At 46.6% G+C, this 23,827-nt stretch overlaps 2 protein-coding genes across 2 annotated transcripts; both read left to right on the top strand.

The window, feature by feature from the left end:
* The first annotated feature begins 3,969 nt into the window (after positions 1–3,969).
* Positions 3,970–5,430, top strand: LOC123746220 (uncharacterized protein DKFZp434B061-like). Its single transcript, XM_045727546.2, has one exon. It carries the CDS (start codon positions 3,970–3,972, stop codon positions 5,428–5,430), a length of 1,461 nt encoding a protein of 486 aa, XP_045583502.2.
* Positions 5,431–18,585: 13,155 nt separating this feature from the next.
* On the top strand, positions 18,586–19,670 carry LOC138357943 (variable charge X-linked protein 1-like). The gene is made up of 2 exons (XM_069315124.1): positions 18,586–18,670; positions 19,315–19,670. The coding sequence occupies exons 1-2, from the start codon at positions 18,586–18,588 to the stop codon at positions 19,668–19,670; spliced, it is 441 nt and encodes a 146-aa protein (XP_069171225.1).
* The last annotated feature ends 4,157 nt before the right edge of the window (positions 19,671–23,827 follow it).

Below are 23,827 nucleotides of genomic sequence, written 5' to 3'. Positions count from 1 at the left end.
TTGGCCCTCCCCCCTTCCCCACCACATACACAAAGGGGCACCTCGCTAGGTCTATCGGGATTCGTTTCCCGCCGGGAGGATGCCGGAAATTATATTACATAAATCCAGACAACTGTTTTTTATGGATCATGTAAACCACAGGAGAGGCAGCTGATTCAAGCTCAACAAGCCACCAGTACCAAGCCACTAGTACTAAGACACAAGTACCAAGCCACCAGTACCAAGCCACTAGTACCAAGCCACCAGCACCAAGCCACTAGTACCAAGCCACCAGTACCAAGCCACCAGCACCAAGCCACCAGTACCAAGCCACCAGTACCAAGCCACCAGTACCAAGCCACCAGTACCAAGCCACCAGCACCAAGCCACCAGCACCAAACCATTAGCACCAAGCCACCAGCACCAAACCATTAGCACGAAGCCAGCAGAACCAAGCCAGCAGAACCAAGCCATCAGTATCAAACCACCAGTACCAAACCACCAGTACCAAGCCACCAGTACCAAGCCACCAGTACCAAGCCACCAGTACCAAGCCACCAGTACCAAGCCACCAGCACCAAGCCACCAGCACCAAGCCACCATCACCAAGCCACCAGCACCAAGCCACCAGCACCAAGCCACCAGCACCAAACCATTAGCACGAAGCCAGCAGAACCAAGCCAGCAGAACCAAGCCATCAGTATCAAACCACCAGTACCAAACCACCAGTACCAAGCCACCAGTACCAAGCCACCAGTACCAAGCCACCAGTACCAAGCCACCAGTACCAAGCCACCAGCACCAAGCCACCAGCACCAAGCCACCAGCACCAAGCCACCAGCACCAAGCCACCAGCACCAAGCCACCAGCACCAAACCATTAGCACGAAGCCAGCAGAACCAAGCCATCAGTATCAAACCACCAGTACCAAACCAGCAGTTCCAAGCCATCAGTACTAAGACACCAGTACCAAGCCACCAGTACCAAGCTACTAGTACTAAGACACCAGTACCAAGCAAGCGCATCAGCTCACGACGCACCACGACGGCGCGCAGAGGTGTGACGAGATCTTCATGAGGTCACTGTAGGAGCTCAATAGGCCCTGCAACATGACTCAGGTGTGTAGCCCTTCAGTCCCACCCCGTGTGTTTGTCCCACCCCGTGTGTTGGTCCCACCCCATGTGTTTGTCCCACCCCGTGTGTTGGTCCCACCCTGTGTGTTTGTCCCACCCCGTGTGTTTGTCCCACCCCGTGTGTTTGTCCCACCCCGTGTGTTTGTCCCACCCCGTGTGTTTGTCCCACCCCGTGTGTTTGTCCCACCCCGTGTGTTGGTCCCACCCTGTGTGTTTGTCCCACCCCGTGTGTTTGTCCCACCCCGTGTGTTGGTCCCACCCTGTGTGTTTGTCCCACCCTGTGTGCTTGTCCCACCCCGTGTGTTTGTCCCACCCCGTGTGTTTGTCCCACCCCGTGTGTTTGTCCCACCCCGTGTGTTTGTCCCACCCCGTGTGTTTGTCCCACCCCGTGTGTTTGTCCCACCCCGTGTGTTTGTCCCACCCCGTGTGTTTGTCCCACCCCGTGTGTTTATCCCACCCCGTGTGTTTGTCCCACCCCGTGTGTTTGTCCCACCCTGTGTGCTTGTCCCACCCCGTGTGTTGGTCCCACCCCGTGTGTTTGTCCCACCCCGTGTGTTTGTCCCACCCCGTGTGTTTGTCCCACCCCGTGTGTTTGTCCCACCCCGTGTGTTGGTCCCACCCCGTGTGTTGGTCCCACCCCGTGTGTTGGTCCCACCCCGTGTGTTTGTCCCACCCCGTGTGTTTGTCCCACCCCGTGTGTTTGTCCCACCCCGTGTGTTTGTCCCACCACGTCCCATCATGCAGTACTAGGCCAGCTGGCCATCATGCAGTACCAGGCCAGCTGGCCATCATGCAGTACTAGGCCAGCTGGCCATCATGCACCACTAGGCCAGCTGGCCATCATGCAGTACTAGGCCAGCTGGCCATCATGCAGTACTAGGCCAGCTGGCCATCATACAGTACTAGGCCAGCTGGCCATCATGCAGTACTAGGCCAGCTGGCCATCATGCAGTACTAGGCCAGCTGGCCATCATACAGTACTAGGCCAGCTGGCCATCATGCAGCACCAGGCCAGCTGGCCATCATGCAGTACTAGGGCAGCTGGCCATCATGCAGTACTAGGCCAGCTGGCCATCATGCAGTACTAGGCCAGCTGGCCATCATGCACCACCAGGCCAGCTGGCCATCATGCAGTACCAGGCCAGCTGGCCATCATGCAGCACGAGGCCAGCTGGCCATCATGCAGTACTAGGCCAGCTGGCCATCATGCAGTACTAGGCCAGCTGGCCATCATGCACCACCAGGCCAGCTGGCCATCATGCAGTACTAGGCCAGCTGGCCATCATGCAGTACTAGGCCAGCTGGCCATCATGCAGCACCAGGCCAGCTGGCCATCATGCAGTACTAGGCCAGCTGGCCATCATGCAGTACTAGGCCAGCTGGCCATCATGCAGTACTAGGCCAGCTGGCCATCATGCAGTACTAGGCCAGCTGGCCATCATGCAGCAGCTGGCCATCATGCAGTACTAGGCCAGCTGGCCATCATTTAATAACTCCGGTGGTATAAGTCTTAATTTTAAGTCTTGGGCGACGTTTGTAAGATCCTTGTGTCAAATAGAATATGTCTCGAGATGGTATTAAAGGGTAAATTGAAACTATTAGGTAATACTTTTGTAAATCATTGAATGATACTTTACCAACCACGTCAGAGTGGTCCAAAAGAAGGAAGGTATACCTTACCAACGACGTCAGAGTGGTCCAAAAGAAGGAAGGTATACCTTACCAACCACGTCAGAGTGGTCCACAAGAAGGAAGGTATACCTTACCAACCACGTCAGAGTGGTCCACAAGAAGGAAGGTATACCTTACCAACCACGTCAGAGTGGTCCACAAGAAGGAAGGTATACCTTACCAACGACGTCAGAGTGGTCCACAAAGAGGAAGGTATACCTTACCAACGACGACAGAGTGGTCCACAAGAAGGAAGGTATACCTTACCAACGACGTCAGAGTGGTCCACAAAGAGGAAGGTATACCTTACCAACCACGTCAGAGTGGTCCACAAGAAGGAAGGTATACCTTACCAACGACGACAGAGTGGTCCACAAGAAGGAAGGTATACCTTACCAACGACGTCAGAGTGGTCCACAAAGAGGAAGGTATACCTTACCAACCACGTCAGAGTGGTCCACAAGAAGGAAGGTATACCTTACCAACCACGTCAGAGTGGTCCACAAGAAGGAAGGTATACCTTACCAACCACGTCAGAGTGGTCCACAAGAAGGAAGGTATACCTTACCAACCACGTCAGAGTGGTCCACAAGAAGGAAGGTATACCTTACCAACCACGTCAGAGTGGTCCACAAGAAGGAAGGTATACCTTACCAACCACGTCAGAGTGGTCCACAAGAAGGAAGGTATACCTTACCAACCACGTCAGAGTGGTCCACAAGAAGGAAGGTATATACACCACAGTCACAGTTCGACAAGTTTTGTTGAGTTGTATTGTGTGTGTAGTGAGAGTAGCCATGAGGCGAGGAATGCTCTCACTGTGTGTGTGAGAGGTGAGAGTGGAGGTGCTCTTCTACTCGACACTCTTGATGATATTGGAGCTCTTCCTTCAAGGGAAAATTGGACTCTGCACTCTTAGAGACACACGGGTCATTAGGACAAAGTATCGAGATTTTTCAAATAGATTTGAAAGGTGCTATAAGAGTTTATTTATTGTTTATTTAAAGAAATAAACAAGATTCTGAAACTATCGCTCAGAGCCCGCAGCAATGGGACCAAGCTGGACATTAACGTACTGAGTGGGTAAGAGGTTAATAGGGTTTGGACATATCGAAGTTGGTGATTGGAATGGACTGCCAGTTTACAGTACTGAGACGAACACTTAACTTTCATCACTCGCAAGTTGATGTTGCCAGTGACGGCAACTCCCGGCAAGTTGCCAGTGACGGCAACTCCCGGCAAGTTTCAAGTGACGGCAACTCCCGGCAAGTTGCAAGTGACGGCAACTCCCGGCAAGTTGCAAGTGACGGCAACTCCCGGCAAGTTGCCAGTGACGGCAACTCCCGGCAAGTTGCCAGTGACGGCAACTCCCGGCAAGTTGCAAGTGACGGCAACTCCCGGCAAGTTGCAAGTGATGGCAACTCCCGGCAAGTTTCAAGTGACGGCAACTCACGGCAAGTTGCAAGTGATGGCAACTCCCGGCAAGTTTCAAGTGACGGCAACTCCCGGCAAGTTGCAAGTGACGGCAACTCCCGGCAAGTTGCCAGTGACGGCAACTCCCGGCAAGTTGCCAGTGACGGCAACTCCCGGCAAGTTGCCAGTGACGGCAACTCCCGGCAAGTTGCCAGTGACGGCAACTCCCGGCAAGTTGCCAGTGACGGCAACTCCCGGCAAGTTGCAAGTGACGGCAACTCCCGGCAAGTTGCAAGTGATGGCAACTCCCGGCAAGTTTCAAGTGACGGCAACTCCCGGCAAGTTGCAAGTGATGGCAACTCCCGGCAAGTTTCAAGTGACGGCAACTCCCGGCAAGTTGCCAGTGACGGCAACTCCCGGCAAGTTGCAAGTGATGGCAACTCCCGGCAAGTTGCAAGTGATGGCAACTCCCGGCAAGTTGCAAGTGATGGCAACTCCCGGCAAGTTGCCAGTGACGGCAACTCCCGGCAAGTTGCCAGTGACGGCAACTCCCGGCAAGTTGCCAGTGACGGCAACTCCCGGCAAGTTGCCAGTGACGGCAACTTCTGGCAAGTTGCAAGTGATGGCAACTCCCGGCAAGTTGCCAGTGACGGCAACTCCCGGCAAGTTGCCAGTGACGGCAACTCCCGGCAAGTTGCCAGTGACGGCAACTTCCGGCAAGTTGCAAGTGATGGCAACTCCCGGCAAGTTTCAAGTGACGGCAACTCCCGGCAAGTTGCAAGTGATGGCAACTCCCGGCAAGTTTCAAGTGACGGCAACTCCCGGCAAGTTGCCAGTGACGGCAACTCCCGGCAAGTTGCAAGTGATGGCAACTCCCGGCAAGTTGCAAGTGATGGCAACTCCCGGCAAGTTGCAAGTGATGGCAACTCCCGGCAAGTTGCCAGTGACGGCAACTCCCGGCAAGTTGCCAGTGACGGCAACTCCCGGCAAGTTGCCAGTGACGGCAACTCCCGGCAAGTTGCCAGTGACGGCAACTTCCGGCAAGTTGCAAGTGATGGCAACTCCCGGCAAGTTGCCAGTGACGGCAACTCCCGGCAAGTTGCCAGTGACGGCAACTCCCGGCAAGTTGCCAGTGACGGCAACTTCCGGCAAGTTGCAAGTGATGGCAACTCCCGGCAAGTTGCCAGTGACGGCAACTTCCGGCAAGATTGTGGGCAATCTTGACTGGGAATAAGCAATTCTTGCTGACCTGAATCAATTTAAGAGTTAGTGTAACGGTGAACTTAATATTATACACATTCCATCAGCAGCATTTGTTTACAGGAATGTTGGGTATAACCAGCACTACAGCTGACTACAGCTGTAGTGCAGCTGTAACAGCTGACTACAGCTGTAACCAGCACTACAGCTGACTACAGCTGTATCACTGACATGTTTGCTTTGTTGCACTTGTCAACTCACTTCGTGAAAGGATAGGCAGTCACAGAGAGTACCCCTTATGTCGCTGAGAGTACCCCTTATGTCGCAGACAGTACCCTTTATGTCGCAGAGAGTACCCCTTATGTCGCAGAGAGTACCCCTTATGTCGCAGAGAGTACCCCTTATGTCGCAGAGAGTACCCCTTATGTCGCAGAGAGTACCCCTTATGTCGCAGAGAGTACCCCTTATGTCGCAGACAGTACCCCTTATGTCGCAGAGAGTACCCCTTATGTCGCAGACAGTACCCCTTATGTCGCAGACAGTACCCCTTATGTCGCAGAGAGTACCCCTTATGTCGCAGACAGTACCCCTTATGTCGCAGAGAGTACCCCTTATGTCGCAGACAGTACCCCTTATGTCGCAGACAGTACCCCTTATGTCGCAGACAGTACCCCTTATGTCGCAGACAGTACCCCTTATGTCGTAGAGAGTACCCCTTATGTCGCAGACAGTACCCCTTATGTCGTAGAGAGTACCCCTTATGTCACAGACAGTACCCCTTATGTCGCAGACAGTACCCCTTATGTCGCAGACAGTACCCCTTATGTCGCAGACAGTACCCCTTATGTCGCAGACAGTACCCCTTATGTCGCAGAGAGTACCCCTTATGTCGCAGACAGTACCACTTATGTCGCAGAGAGTACCCCTTACGTCGCAGACAGTACCACTTATGTCGCAGAGAGTACCCCTTATGTCGCAGACAGTACCCCTTATGTCGTAGAGAGTACCCCTTATGTCGCAGACAGTACCCCTTATGTCGTAGAGAGTACCCCTTATGTCGCAGACAGTACCCCTTATGTCGCAGACAGTACCCCTTATGTCGCAGACAGTATCCCTTATGTCGCAGACAGTACCCCTTATGTCGCAGACAGTACCCCTTATGTCGCAGAGAGTATCCCTTATGTCGCAGACAGTACCCCTTATGTCGCAGACAGTACCCCTTATGTCGCAGACAGTACCCCTTATGTCGCAGACAGTACCCCTTATGTCGCAGACAGTACCCCTTATGTCGCAGACAGTACCCCTTATGTCGCAGACAGTACCCCTTATGTCGCAGACAGTACCCCTTATGTCGCAGACAGTACCCCTTATGTCGCAGACAGTACCCCTTATGTAACAAACATAAAATGGAGTTTGCCTGGTAAGCACCATCACACTAGGGGGAGGGGTGGAACTCCTGACTCCCTAACTCCCAGGTACCTATTCACTGCTAGGTAACAGGAGCATCAGGGTGAAAGAAACCCATTTGTTTCTGCCATTGTCGGGGATCGAACCTGGACCCTAGCATTACGAGTCTAGAACGCTGTCCACTCAGCTATCAGGCCCCATATACAGTGGGTATGTGTGTGTGTGTTTATGTGTACTCGCCAATTTGTACTCACCTATTTGTGCCTGCAGGATCGAACATTGACTCTTTAATCCCACCTTTCTAGCCATCGGTTGTTTACAGCAATGATTACAGTCCTATTTCCCTATCATATTTAGTTTTAATATTCTGAATAGAGTTTACTTCCACAACCTGCTCCTCAAGTGCATTCCATTTTCCCACTACTCTCACGCTAAAAGAGACTTCTTAACATTTCTGTGACTCATCTGAATTTCCAGCTTCCACCCATGTCACCTCGTTCTGTTTGAACATTTCATCTATTTCCACTCTGTCAATCTCCCTGAGTATTTTGTACGTTCCAATCATATCCTCCCTGTCCCTTCTTTTTTCTAGTGTTGTAAGGTTCAGTTCTTTCAGACGCTCTTCATACCATATCCCTCGTAACGCTGAGACGAGTCTCGTTGCAAATTTCTGAACCTTTAATAGTTTCCTTATGTGTTTCTTCAGGTGGGGGACTCCATGATGGTGCAGCATTCTCTAAGACTGGTCTCACGTAGGCAGTGTAAAGCGCCCTAAATGCCTCCTCATTTAGGTTTCTGAATGATGTTCTAACTTTTGCCAGTGTAGAGTACGCTGCTGTTGTTATCTTATTTATATGTGCCTCAGGAGTTAGATTAGGTGCCACATCCACGCCCAGGTCTCTTTCTCGCGTCGTCACAGGAAGGCAGTTCCCCTTCATTGTGTACCGACCCTTTGGTCTCCTATCTCCTTATCCTATTTCCATAACTTTACATTTTCTCGTGTTGAGCTCCAGTAGCCATTTCTCTGACCATCTCTGCAACCTGTTCAGGTCTTCTTGGAGGATCCTACAATCCTCATCTGTCACAACTCTTCTCATCAACTTTGCGTCATCCGCCTACATCGACATGTAGGACTCTACTCCTGTAAACATGTCGTTAACGTATATTGCAATAGAACTGGTCCCAGCACCGATCCTTGAAGTACTCCACTCGTTACTGTTCGCCAGTCCGACTTCTCGCCCCTTTACCGTAACTTTCTGGCTTCTTCCTGTTAGGTAGTTCGTTACCCATGCTAGGGCCTTTCCGCTTACTCCTGCTTGCCTCTCAAGTTTGAATAGCAGTGTAATGTGCTGTACTGTATCAAAGGCTTTTTGGCAGTCCATAAATATGCAGTCTGCCCAACCTTCTCTGTCCTGCCTTATCTTCGTTATTTTATCATAGAATTCCAAAATGTTTGTTAGGCACGATTTCCCTTTCCAGAACCCATGTTGATGTTTGTTCATAAACCTAATGCGTGTGTGTTTACTAGTTGTGTTTTTGCGGGGGTTGAGCTTTGCTCTTTCGGCCCGCCTCTCAACTGTCAATCAACTGTTTACTAACTACTAACTACTTTTTTTTTTTCCCCACACCACACACACACACACACACCCCAGGAAGCAGCCCGTGACAGCTGACTAACTCCCAGGTATCTATTTACTGCTAGGTAACAGGGGCACTTAGGGTGAAAGAAACTTTGCCCATTTGTTTCTGCCTCGTGCGGGAATCGAACCCGCGCCACAGAATTACGAGTACTGCGCGCTATCCACCAGGCTACGAGGCCCCCATCACACACATGTGTGTGTGTGTGTGTATACTCATCTATTTGTACTCACCTTTTTGTGCTTGCGGGGGTTGAGCTCTGGCTTTTTGGTCCCGCCTCTCAACTGTCAATCAACAGGTGCACAGATTCCTGAGCCTACAGGTCCCTGTGGCTCTGTCATATCTACATTTGAAACTGTGTATGGAGTCAGCCTCCACCACATCACTTCCTAGTGCATTCCACTTGTTAACTACTCTGACGCTGAAGCAGTTCTTTCTAACGTCCCTGTGGCTCATTTAGGTACTCGGTTTCTACCTGTGTCCCCTTGTTCGCTTACCGCCAGTGTTAAACAGTTTATCCTTATCCATCCTGTCAATTCCACTGAAGATTTTCTAGGTAGTGATCATATCTCCCCTTACTCTTCTGTCTTCCAATGCCGTGAGGTGCATTTCTCTCAGCCTTTCCTCGTAACTCATGCCTCTTAGTTCTGGGACTAGTCTAGTAGCATACCTCTGAACTTTTTCCAGCTTCGTCTTGTGCTTGACAAGGTACGGGTTACCTGGTTGATACCTGGTTGATGGGGTTCTGGGAGTTCTTCTACTCCCCAAGCCCGGCCCGAGGCCAGGCTCGACTTGTGAAAGTTTGGTCCACCAGGCTGTTGCTTGGAGCGGCCCGCAGGCCCACATACCCACCACAGCCCGGTTGGTCCGGCACTCCTTGGAGGAATAAATCTAGTTTCCTCTTGAAAATGTCCACGGTTGTTCCGGCAATATTTCTTATGCTTGCTGGGAAGACGTTGAACAACCGCGGACCTCTGGTGTTTATACAGTGTTCTCTGATTGTGCCTATGGCACCTCTGCTCTTCACTGGTTCTATTCTACATTTTCTTCCATGTCGTTCACTCCAGTACGTTGTTATTTTACTGTGTAGATTTGGTACTTGGCCCTCCAGTATCTTCCAAGTGTATATTATTTAATATCTCTCTCGTCTTCTTTCTAGTGAGCACATTTGGAGGGCTTTGAGACGATCCCAATAATTTAGGTGCTTTATTGCGTCTATGCGTGCCGTATATGTTCTCTGTATTCCCTCTATTTCAGCAATCTCTCCTGCTCTGAAGGGGGAAGTGAGTACTGAGCAGTACTCAAGACGGGACAACACAAGTGACTTGAAGAGTACAACCATTGTGATGGGATCCCTGGATTTGAAAGTTCTCGTAATCCATCCTATCATTTTTCTGGCTGTCGCAATATTTGCCTGGTTATGCTCCTTAAACGTTAGGTCGTCAGACATTATTATTCCCAAATCCTTTACATGCTGTTTTCCTACTAAGGGTACATTTGATTGTGTTTTGTACTCTGTATTATGTTTAAGGTCCTCATTTTTACCGTACCTGAGTACCTGGAATTTATCACTGTTAAACATCATGTTATTTTCTGATGCCCAGTCGAAAACTTTATTAATATCAGCTTGAAGTTTTTCAATGTCCTCAGCCGAGGTAATTTTCATACTGATTTTTGTGTCATCTGCAAAGGATGATACGAAGCTGTGACTTGTATTTTTGTCTATATCTGATATGAGAATAAGGAAAAGCAGCGGTGCAAGGACTGTACCCTGAGGTACAGAGCTTTTCACTGCACTTGGACTAGATTTTATATGGTTGACAGTTACTCGCTGAGTCCTGTTTGACAGAAAACTGAGTATCCAGCGTCCTACTTTACCGGTTATTCCCATTGACTTCATTTTGTGTGCTATCACGCCATGGTCACATTTATCGAAAGCCTTTGCGAAGTCCGTGTATATCACATCAGCATTCTGTTTCTCTTCTAATGCCTCAGTGACTTTGTCGTAGTGCTCCAGTAGCTGTGAGAGGCACGATCTTCCCGCTCGAAATCCATGTTGGCCTGGGTTGTGAAGGTCATTGGTCTCCATGAAATTGGTGACCTGACTCCTAATCACTCTCTCAAATACTTTTATGATGTGCGATGTTAGTGCAACTGGTCTATAATTTTTTGCCAATGCTTTGCTCCCTCCCTTGTGTAGAGGGGCTATGTCTGCTACTTTAAGTGCATCTGGTATCTCCCCCGTGTCCAAGCTCTTCCTCCACACTATACTGAGTGCCTGTGCTACCGGCACTTTGCATTTCTTTATAAATATTGAATTCCATGAGTCTGGACCTGGGGCCGAGTGCATGGGCATGTTTTCAATTTCTTTTTCAAAATTTAGTGCGCTCGTGTTTATATCAGTTATATTTACAGGGGTTTGAATATCCCGCATAAAGAAATTGTCTGGATCTTCCACCTTCATGTTGTTTATTGGAGTGCTAAACATGTCCTCATACTGCTTTTTTTAGGATTTCACTAATTTCTTTGTCATCCTCCGTGTATGAACCTTCACTTGTACGAATAGGTCCAATACTGGCAGTGGTTTTTGCTTTTGATTTCGCATATGAGAAGAAATATTTTGGATTTTTCTTTATTTCCTGAATTGCTTTCTGTTCTAACTGCCTTTCTTCAGTGCTGGGTTCCATGCTGGGGCCGCATACTCTCTGATTGGTCTTACATATGTGGTATACAAGGTTCTGAATGATTCCTTACACAGGTTCCTGAAGGATGTTCTGATGTTAGCCAGTCTCGCATATGTCGTATGCTCCTTCTCGAAGAAGAAGAAGAAAAGAAAATGTTAAAATTTTGTGTTTTAAAATTAAACATTTACCACATTGTTCTGTAGCCTTGGGTTGGTGGAGCCAACTGCGGTCACCCCGGCCTCCTGGTACAACGTCGCATTTTGACGTATATTCCACCTAAGGTAAAAAAAATGTCATACTAGAAAATGGTAGCAGCTCGTGAAATTGACATTCTGTCCCGTTTTCTGTTTTGGGTCCTCTGGCAGGTTAGGATAAAGGTACTTAAGTACGACAGTTTCTTGACGTTGGGGCACCTTAGAGGGACGGGCTGCGGGGGTCTGGAGAGTAGAATGCAGTATTAAAGTTAGATATTTATGGGAGTACAGCTGAAGTTTTATTATCAGAAAATTTAATATTATTTCCCGAAGTCAATGAATAATGTTTTATATTACAATAAGAAAGAAAAACCTATTTTAATTTTTGATGAAAATAAAATTATTACCCAACTGCTTTGTATGTATGTGAAGGTTTCTATCTTCTATCGTATGATGGATTTTGAATTCTGGCGACCCCGACCAGCCTATGTTCATCCCATACCCTAGACCATGCCCTCAAACAAGTTTATTAAACTAGGCCCAAGCATCTGGCCTTTAACTTTGAGCAAACATTATTTTTCATAGTATAGATTGTTATTGTATATTATAATTCTGTTTATAATTAAGCCGAAGTTAGGTTAGGTTAGGTGTTGGAGGCTGGTTTAACGCGCATTTAGCCTTTGTACATGAGGACGGGCTGCACATTTTACTCGAACAGAGCTTTGCTCGATCTCCTCCTGCCTCCGAAACGTTCCTCTCTCAACGTCAGCCAGTCCTCATCAACAAAGGCCAATGTCCCGTTAAGCCAGCTGTCAAACCCTTTGTTTATGACTAGATAACACTACACTCCTAAATCACAACTGACGACTCTCAACCATTTCTCGAACAGTCCTTCACTGACGACCTCTGTTCGAATCACAACTCAGTAAATGCTTCACTCACATACTTCAAAGGCAAATAATCGGCAAGAGAACTTTAACACCCAACTCAAGGCTATTCTTTTGTACAACACTGAGCTCCTCTCACTGGCCACCACATTAGACAATTATATTTATTATAAGAAAGAAAGAGACAGAGAGAAAGAGACATATAGACAAAGACAGAGACAAATACAGACAGACTGAGACTAAGACAGAGACTGAGAGACCGAGAGAGACAGACAGTAGAGTGAAATGTGGATAGATTGATGAATGGATAGATGGATAGGTGGATGGCTAGATGAATAGATTGATAAATAGATTGATTGATTTATAAATAAAATGGATATATGGATAGGTAAATAGATTGGTAGGTAGATTGACGGATATATTAATAGATAGATGGATAGACAGCTATGAGGTGAATAGAAAGATGGAGTGATAGATGATATATAGGGATAGAAAAATGTATTGGTGGGTGGATAGATAGATAGATGGATGGATAGATGGATAGATATATGGATAAAAGGAAGCGTAGATGGATGAATAGATAAATGAAAGGATAGATCGATAGGTGGATGGATAGATATTTGGTAGTTTGATGGATAGATGGACAGACAGATGAGTAGGTGGATGCATAGATGGATGGATAGGGAGATGGATGGATAGTGGGATGGATAGACGGAAAGATATGAATAGAAATATACATTGATGGATAGATTTAATAGATGAATGGATAGAATAATAAACGAATGGATAGAATAATAGATGGATGTATGGACATATATATGAATAGATGGACAGATAGTTTGATGGTTAGATGGATGGATAAATGGATAGATAGATGGATAGGAATATGGATATTCTACTTATTTGTGTCTTGGAGAGATTGCAGGATCCATTGGTAAATCTGGATAATTTCCTGGTTGCAATTCTTTTGACCATGTCGTAGCTCAGTCGATTAAGGCAGCGTCTGGGATCCTCTTGGACTTAGGTTCGAACCCTCGTCACGGCCCTTGTGGATTTGTTCATGGATATATGGATTGACGGAAGGACAGATAGATCGATGGTTAGATGGATGGATGAATATGTGGATGGATAAATGATTAGGTAGATCGATATGCATATGGATAGATGGATAGGTATATGGATAGATGGATAGACGGATGGACAAATGGATAGATAGATGGATGTAGAGTGATATATATATATCTATAGATGGATGGATAGATAGAAGAATATACTGATGGATGGGTAGATAGATGAATATACTGATGGATAGACGGGTAAATGGATGATAGATAGATAGATATATATAGATAGATAGATAGATGCATGGATAGATGATAAATAGATGGACGGATGAATGGATATATAGTAGGATAGACAAATATAGAGATAGTTGGATAGACAAATGGAGAGATAGATAGGTAAATAGATGGATAGATGAATTATTTTTATAAATTGACAGATAGATGGGTGGATAGATAGGTGAACAATGCCCAGTACCCCTTTAGCCTATCAATATCCATAAGAGAGAATGTGTGTTGGAGGCTGGAGACCAGATACCTTGGGCTAGCCTCACTATGCAGGAATGAAAACCATTTTACAGGGAGTGAAATAGAGGGTGTCGGGGTTGGCCAAATGCCACTTGAAAGTGGGTACTAAATGCCCTCTAAGTCCCTCCTTCAAGAAGTCTCTAAATGTGAGATGTTCAGCTCCAAGTCCATAGATGTTGGTATTCGTATAACTAAGGGCAGAGTTGTTTTTTAAGGGCACCCATTTGGTTTCACTGATGGAGATAGTGTATGGGAGAAGATGGTTACAGTAATGGGGTAGAAGTGGATGAAGGTGGATGGGGTGACGTGTGGAGAGGGAGGTGAAGATACTCACCTAGTTGTGCTTGCGGGAATTGAGCTTTGGCTCTTTGGTCCTGCCTCTCGACTGTCAATCAACTGGTGAATAGATTCCTGAGCCTAATGGGTTCTATCATAACTACATTTCAAAGTGTGTATGGAGTCTGCTTCCATGACATCACTGCCTAATGCATTCCATTTGTTTACTACTTTGACATTGAACATTTTTTTTCTAATGACTCTGTGGCTCATTTGGGAACTGAGATCCACGTGTGTCCCCTTGTTCGTGTTCCACCTATGTTAAACACTTTGTCTTTGTCCACCTTGTCAATTCCTCTGAGAATTTTGCAGGTGGTGATCGTGTCCTCCCTAACTCTTCTGCTATCCAGGGACATGAGGTTTAGCTCCCTTAGCATTTTCTCGTAGCTCATACCTCTCAGTTTTGGGACTAGTTTGGTAGCATACCTCTGAATCTTCTCTAACTTTGCCTTGTGTTTAACTAGGTATGGACTCCAGACTGGAGCTGTATACTCCAGAATTGTCTGACATAAGTGGTATACAAGGTTCTGAATGACTCCTTATCTAGCATATGCCTCTCTTGATATCCTTTTGATGTGGGTTTCTGGGGACAGGTTTGATGTGATATCAACCCCCAGATCTTTCTGGGGGTTGATATCTTTCTATTTGACTCTTGCAGGATTTTCACCCTCTAGATCGTATCTTGCGTTCAGCCTCCTGCTCCCTTTACATAATTTCATTACTTTACATTTAGCCGAGTTAAATTTTAGTAGCCATTTTCTAGACCATTCCTGCAATTCGTCCAGGTCGTCCTGTAGTCTCTGTCTGTCTTCAACTGTCTCTATTCTTCTCATAATTTTTGCGTCATCAGCAAACATTGAGAGGAATGAGTCTATTCCCATCGGAAGATCGTTTACATATATCAGAAGCAGGATGGGTCCAAGTACAGAGCCCTGTGGGACTCCGCTGGTGACATTTCGCTTCTCTGATGTTTCCCACCCCTCCCCCCTCTCAGTTACTGCTGTTTCCGGTTGCTTAGATACTCCGTTATCCATTGGAGCACCTTACCTTTTACTCCTGCCTGTTGCTCCAACTTTTGCAACAGTCTCTTATTGGGGTACTGCCAAAGTGTTTCTGACAAACTAAGAAAATGCAGTCTTCCCACCCTTCTTTTTCTTGCCTAATTTTTGTCGCCTGGTCATATTCTATTAAATCTGTGAGTCACGATATACACCACCTGAACCAATATTGGTGGTGTGTTACAAAGCTGTTTCCCTCCAAATACTCTACGAGTCTTTTCCTCACGATCTTCTCCTTCACCTTGCATGATATACAAGTTAGGGAAACTGGCCTGTAGTTCAGTGCCTCTTGCCTGTCATCCTTTTTTGTATATTAGGACTATATTAACTGTCTTTCAACTTTCCGGTAGATCTCTTGTTTCCAGTGACCTGCTATACACTATAAAGAGCGGTACACTTAGTGCTTCTGCACCACTCTTTTTAGTAAAAATGGTGAAATTTTCTTATGCCAACAAACTTTGTCACATTCTACTTCAACAGATTCGTTTTGACCTCGTTAATGGTGAGCTCGAATTCCTCCAAGGTTGCTTGGTTTACCGCCTCCTCTCTAAGTACAGGGACTTCTCCTTGCTCTATTGCAAAGACCTCCTGGAATCTCTTGTCGAGTTCTTCACACACCTTGTCATTGTCTGTGTATCCTTTCTCCCCTTTTCTCAGTTTCATCACTTATTCCTTCACCGCTGTTTTCCTCGTGATGTGGCTGTGGAATAGTTTTGGTTGGGTCGTAGCTTTACTTGTGATGTCATTTTCGTACTGTAGCCACATAAGGTGGTGTGGAGAGTGAGGTGGGAGTGGTGGTGTTCCTCACGCCCCCGTCACTGTACAATGTACAATGAGACACCGATGTACCTGTGATAAACTACTGCTGCCATTACCCTCATCACGTTACTGTGATTTCATTGTGTTAATAACTATGTTTTGTTCCTGAGATGACACTATTGTTGTCTTGGTGTGTATTGATGCTGAATTAATTAGTCAAGAGAGGAAAATAGCATGAGGGAAATAATTGCATAAATATGCAACGGTTGTATGGGGTAGTTGAGGATCATTTTGTGTTTACATACAATGGCGGGGCATTGTTAGGGACAACAGGGGTGGTAAGCTTAGCAAGGTCCTCTTGGGTCAAACACTCACGTGGTCACCCAGCCAGTTGTCGGCCAGACCAAACGTTATTTAACTAACTTGCCAAGACAGGCAGGATCTACCCAGATCGTGTCGGTATGTTATTGTCTTCTCAGGTGCATTAACTTGAGGAGAATCGTCACAAATACTGTTACGGCCACAATGGACCAGTAACCGGGTTCTTGATGTATAAACCTGTAAGTGTATCCGACCCCAAGTCGGTAGTACACTTTCAAGAATTGGCTATATAGTACAATAGAGAGAAAGGAGGGAATGAACAAAACACTATTCCCTTCACCAATATATTTACACTTTAACCCTTAAATTATAATTAATAGGTTATTACTACACTAATGTACATTGATGTCGCTTTCACTCAGGACACCTGACACTCACATGCAGTGTTCGTCAACCCCAGTGTTTCCACTGCCCAGTACCTCGTCCACTCGTAATGGGAAACACTGGCTAGATCACCTTTTTCGTGGGTCATCCCACCGACACAGTATCACGCGGTGCCTATACCCCCACTATCACTCTCCAGCTACTTGCTGGCAGAGGACCTCAGCCTCACGCTGATCGGGGTCACGAAATAACAAATACAGGGGTAGCGAACCACTGGCAGAAGCCAGACTGGCTAGCAGCACTTTACAACATGCACCTCACTATCGTCTGTTACTCTCCTAAACCTATTCCCGGGTACGCCGACCGTTACCAACACTACGTTATATAGCAGCTAACACACTGTGTAGATCCATGGCGGCTTACTCAGTCTTCTTCCAAGACCAGGCGGAGAGTACGTGGACTGCCCAAGGTAAACTGCTTTCTTCAGTACGACTGCCTCCAGACGTCACCTCTGGACATAACAAGTCATCAGTTAATTAGACAGTACACTGGGGAAACCAGGCGGTAACACTCCAACTCACTGGGGAGTTGACATTATGCACGTCGCACAACCTTTGTGGCTCTGATCTTGATCCGCCACCTCGCCAGAGGTCATCCACAATGACCTCTGTGTCTAGCCAAGGCAGGAAACCAGAGCCATTTGCCGTTGTCACGCCACCACCAATAGATGGCGTTGTTTGCGTAGCGTCCAACATCAGGGGAGGTTGGCGTGCAGACTCATAGATGGCGCTGGAATTACCAGGCCACCCACACAGACGGTGGTGACGAGTCCGTAACAAATATCATCGTCTTGATGGTATTTGTAAAGATTGAATGTTCTGACTGAGCCCAGGTATAGGGCAACGCTGCACAGTTAATGAACCAAGGACAAGATCCTTACAATACCAAAGATAATCTTGCAAAGACACTAAATCAAACACCACGAGACCTTCACTCTTTACATCTATCTTGTCTTCCTAATTTCACCAGCTATGTGGAGGTCCAACCCTCGTGTCCTGCATACTACGTCTTCCCAGTCTCTACGGTCTCCTGCTTGGTCCTGCACTGTTCCTGGGTCCGCTTCTTGCGCCACTTGGTCAGTTCCCCGCACCTCGCCTCACATATAAACTTCAGACAGTGACCGTCAACAACACACCTACTTCTCTCTCCCTCCCTCTTCAGCTGCTCCTCCACGACTCTTGGTCTTGACAGCTTGCAAGACGTGAACATATCACTCAAGTGCGGCCATACCACTCTCGTACGGCAGCTTGTGTAGCAATTTCTGTAAGAACGCAAATCCAGATTTTGAAGCAATGCTCTCATATTTTATATTCCCTCCACAACCATTTTGCAGAATGGGCTCCGTCTCATTGAGTGGAGAATTCTGCCTTTGCAATCTCTAAGGTTAAGTCTCAACACAATCGGTCATCAGCAGAGGACATGTTCACGGCGCACACTTCACCCTGCCTGCCACCCTCACCTGCTGTTCCTAACCGTTGATCAGGAAATAGATCAATTTCATGATCCTGGAAGGTCAATTATTTCCCGGGACTCCAAGTTCATTGGAAGGATAGTCTTTCAGCCTCTGTTGCTCCTGCAATACGTTGTGATTGCGTCGACCATTGCCTCTGACAATAACACAGATGAGGATGTTGATCAGCTTGATGTTACAAAATCACATGTTTTTTTTTATTTTTTTTTGTTTATACACAGGTGGGTACAGGGGGTAGACGATTGTTGACTCCTGTAAGCAAGCTGAGAGCTTTCCCTTCCAATAGATAGTTTAACTAGCCCTGGGAAGTTTAACTAACCCTTCCAAACCCTGCTAGTTTACCCTGGAATACTATTCGCCAATTGGCTAGCAACCAGGTACCCAATTATTGCTGGGTCAACATGGGCGAACAGTTAAAGATTAGCGCCCAGTCAATCCTCTCCGACCAGGACTCGAACCCAGACCAGATCGCTGGCGAGGCTCGCGGTGAGTGTGTTGCAACTTCTGGAACAGATAACGTATCGGTTATTACTGGACAATTATCATGTCGAAACAGCTTTGAACATCAGGACTAAACCACACACCAGAAGATACAGAGACGACGACGTTTCGGTCCATCCTGGAACATTATCAAGTTCATGAAGGAACGAAACGTCTCTTCTTCATGTCTGATGTGTCGTTTAGTCATCATATACACACGCAAGCATTATACTTGTCATCATCCAGCTTATGTTCTGTGGTGATCGCTCGCATCTCACACTGCAGCAGCCTGGGTGGTTTAGCATCACGTAAACACTCAAACATACATTACTAGCAAAATTATTAGAATTTGTTCCATTAGAAGGCATTAGAATTTGTTCCATTAGAAGCCATTATCATTTGTTCTACTAGAAGGCATTAGAATTTGCTCCATTAGAAAGCATTAGAATTTCCTTCCGACTACATATTATCAATTTCGGTTGAAAATAAGTCTTGATGTTGAGCGATGCATCTTGACTCCAAAGGAATTGTTACTTCTGATTGTGGATCCCTACTGCATCAGCGTTGCTTTGATGACTGGGCCAGGTTGCATCTAGCGTAGCCGAAACCGCTTGCGAAACCTGTGCATCTTTCAAATTGTAGGTCACAAGAAGCAGACCTGGAAGAAGAGACACCGTCGCAAGAAGCAGACCTGGAAGAAGAGACACCGTCACAAGAAGCAGACCTGGAAGAAGAGACACCGTCACAAGAAGCAGACCTGGAAGAAGAGACACCGTCACAAGAAGCAGACCTGGAAGAAGAGACACCGTCACAAGAAGCAGACCTGGAAGAAGAGACACCGTCACAAGAAGCAGACCTGGAAGAAGAGACACCGTCACAAGAAGCAGACCTGGAAGAAGAGACACCGTCACAAGAAGCAGACCTGGAAGAAGAGACACCGTCACAAGAAGCAGACCTGGAAGAAGAGACACCGTCACAAGAAGCAGACCCAGAGGAAGGGCCGTAACATTGTTACGTTAAATAAATGTGTTTACGTAATGTCTGGGGACATCGAGCGCACAGGCTCGAATCCTCATCACGGCTTCGGTGGATTTTCTCATTGTTACGTTAAATCCTAAAACTTTTCAGACTTCCTTCTAAGCTTCGTGGCATCTAAGTTGTGTTCCAACCATAATGACTGTCCTCTTAGCTCCGTGGCATCTTAGACCTCCAGAACACCTTACCAGCAGTGATAGAACATATCAAACACATTCAGTGAAGAACCTTTGCTAGAAATATGAGCGTGTGTTCACCTGAGTCCATCCAGAATTGTTAAGATTAGTGTATTTTGTAAGGAATAACACCCTATAACTCTAACTTAAGCACATTACCTTTCGGTAATGTAACTATCAACTGTTTTTGTAAGATTTGAGTCGTGACACAATGTTCAGGAGGTTGTTCACCGAGAGGTTGAGTTGGTTAACCTATTATGAATGACCCGAAGGAGTGAACGGATATATTTATGTATAACAGAAGGTTTCCTGGCACAGATAAACATAACTATAAACGCCTAACTCACGCATGCACACATGCACGCACGCAAGCACGCACGCACGCACGCACGCAAGCACGCACGCACGTACACACATGAATTCCTTTGCGAAACGGACAGAGGGCCGTAATCTAGGAGTGATATCACGCCAAACCTGTCTCCTGAAGCCCACATCAAAAGAATAACATCACCGGCATATGCGAGGCTGGATAACATCAGAACTGCTTTCAGAAACCTGTGTAAGGAATCCTTCAGAACCTTGTATACCACATATGTAAGACCAATCCTAAAGTATGCGGCCCCAGCATGGAGCCCGTACCTTGTCAAGCACAAGACGAAGCTGGAAAAAGTTCAGAGGTATGCCACTAGACTAGTCCCAGAACTAAGAGGCATGAGTTATGAGGAAAGGCTACGTGAACTGCATATCACATCGCTGGAAGACAGAAGAGCTCGGGGAGACATGATCACCACATACAAAATTCTCAGGGGGAATTGACAGGGTAGACAAGGATGGATTATTTAACTCGGGTGGTACACACACAAGGGGACACAGGTGGAAACTGAGTACCCACATAAGCCACAGGGACGTTAGAAAGAACTTTTTCAGTGTCAGAGTAGTTAACAGATGGAATGCATTAGGCAGTGATGTGGTGGAGGCTCACTCCATACACAGTTTCAAATGTTAATATGATAGAGCCCAATAGGCTCAGGAATCTGTACAACAGTTGATTGACAGTTAAGAGGCAGGACCAAAGAGCCAAAGCTCAACCCCCGCAAACACAACTAGGTAAGTAAAACTAGGTGAGCACACACACACACACACACACACACACACACACACACACACACACACACACACACACACACACACACACACACACACACACACACACACACAGGAGTAAGCGGAAAGGCCCTAGCATGGGTGAGGAACTACCTAACAGGAAGGAGCCAGAGGGTAATGGTAAGGGGCGAGAAGTCGGACTGGCGAACAGTAACGAGCGGAGTACCTCAAGGATCGGTGCTGGGCCCAATCCTCTTTCTAATTTACGTAAATGATATGTTTACAGGAGTGGAATCGTACATGTCAATGTTTGCGGATGACGCCAAAATTAATGAGAAGAGTTGTGACAGATGAGGATTGTAGGATCCTCCAAGAGGACTTAAACAGGTTGCAGAGATGGTCAGGGATATGGCTACTGGAGTTCAACTCCAGTAAATGTAAAGTTATGGAAATGGGATCAGGTGATAGACGACCAAAGAGACAGTACACAATGAAGGGGAACTGCCTACCTGTAACGATTCGAGAAAGAGACCTAGGAGTCAATGTGACACCTAATCTAACTCCTGAGGCACATATAAATAGGATAACGACAGCAGCGTACTCTACACTGGCGAAAATTAGAACTTTATTCAGTAACCTAAATGAGGAGGCTTTTAGGGCGCTTTACACTGCCTACGTGAGACCAGTCTTAGAGAATGCCGCGCCATCATGGAGCCCCCACCTGAAGAAACACATAAGGAAACTAGAGAAGGTTCAGAGGTTCGCAACGAGGCTTGTCCCAGAGTTACGAGGGATGAGATATGAAGAACGTCTGAATGAACTGAACCTTACGACACTAGAGAAAAGAAGGGAGAGAGGAGATATGATAGGAACATATAAAATACTCAGGGGAATTGACAGAGTGGAAATAGATGAAATGTTCACACATAATAATAACAGAACGAGGGGACATGGGTGGAAACTGGAAACTCAGATGAGTCACAGGGATGTTAGGAAGTTTTCTTTTAGCGTGAGAGTAGTGGAAAAATGGAATGCACTTAAGGAGCAGGTTGTGGAAGCAAACTCTATTCATACTTTTAAAATTAGGTATGATAGGGAAATGGGACAGGAGTCATTGCTGTAAACAACCGATAGCTGTAAAGACGGGATCCAAGAGCCAAAGCTCGATCCTGCAAGCACAAATAGGTGAGTATAGACACACACACACACACACACACACACACACACACACACACACACACACACACACACACACACACACACACACACACACACACACACACACTCAAATGAATAAGAAAGCAGTAGTAGTCAATGCTCGATCCTGCAGACACAACTAGGTGAGTACACACACACACACACACACACACACACACACACACACACACACACACACACACACACACACACACACACACACACACACACACACACACACACACACACACACACACACACACACACACACACACACACACAACTCTCTGGAATCATAACGAATGCCGTGTTTCGTCAGGAGTACACAGTAATAAGGAAAGAGAGGGAAGGTAGGGGAGGAGGCGGAGTGGCCCTACTAATGAGAAAGGAATGGAGTTTTAAGGAGATGGCCATCCCGGGCTGTGAGGAGTTCAGAGACTACATAGCAGGCACCATAACAATGGGAGGACCAAGAATAGTAGTAGCAGTAATATACAACCCTCCACCAAATGACAGAAGACTCAGTCAAGAGTATGAAAACAACAACATGGCAGTTAACACTATAATTGAGAGGGCAGCCTCTGCTGCCTATAGAAATAGATCCCACCTGCTCATCATGGGCGACTTCAATCATAGAAGGATTGACTGGGAGAACAAGGAACCGCATGGAGGCGAGGATACGTGGAGAGCCAAACTATTGGAGGTGGTGACAAGAAACTTTTTAACCCAGCATGTCAGAGAACCCACAAAGATGAGAGGCAATGACGAACCAGCGAGACTCGACCTAGTCTTCACTCTGAACGACTCCGACATAAGAGAAATCGGTTTTGAGGACCCAGTAGGAATGAGCGACCACAGTGTACTGGTGTTTGAGTACCTGATTGAAGAAGGGTTATTGAACTCGAGGAAAGATACCGAAACCAAAAGGTTAGCATACCGAAAGGGAAACTATGAGGGGATAAGAAAATTCCTAACAGATATAGCATGGGAAACAGAGCTCAGGGAAAAGACGGCCCGAGATATGATGGACTACATCACGCAGAAATGCAAGGACGCAGAAAACAAGTTTGTTCCAGTCCAAAAGGAAAACAGACAAATGAAGATGAGAAACCCATGGTTTAATCAGAGATGTAGGCTAGCTAAGCAGCAAAGTAAAAGGGCATGGAGAAACTATAGGAATAACAGGACACTGGAGAGCAGAGAAAGATACCAGAATGCCAGGAATGAATATGTCAGGATGAGAAGAGAGGCAGAAAGACAATACGAAAATGACATCGCAAGCAAGGCAAAGACTCAGCCTAAATTGTTGCATAGCCACATCAGGAGAAAAACAACAGTAAAGGAACAGGTTATGAAATAAAGGATAGGGGCGGAAGGATTCACTACAAACGACAAGGAAGTGTGTGAGGAACTGAATAAGAAATTCCAGGAGGTCTTCACCTTAGAGCAAGGAGAAATTCCAGAGATAAGAGAGGGATAAGCTAACCAGGAACCACTGGAAGAGTTTATTTGAGATTTCCAGCGGGGAAGTAAGGAAGTATTTACTAGAGTTGGATGTGACAAAGGCTACAGGACCAGATGGAATCTCCCCTTGGATACTAAAGGAAGGAGAAAAAGAACTGTGCCTACTACTCTCCATAGTGTATAACAA

Source organism: Procambarus clarkii, chromosome 80, assembly GCF_040958095.1.
Source record: "Procambarus clarkii isolate CNS0578487 chromosome 80, FALCON_Pclarkii_2.0, whole genome shotgun sequence".
NCBI classification, from domain to species: domain Eukaryota; kingdom Metazoa; phylum Arthropoda; class Malacostraca; order Decapoda; family Cambaridae; genus Procambarus; species Procambarus clarkii.
Note: the sequence above shows the minus strand (reverse complement) of the source record. Positions and strands in the feature narration are given on the sequence as shown.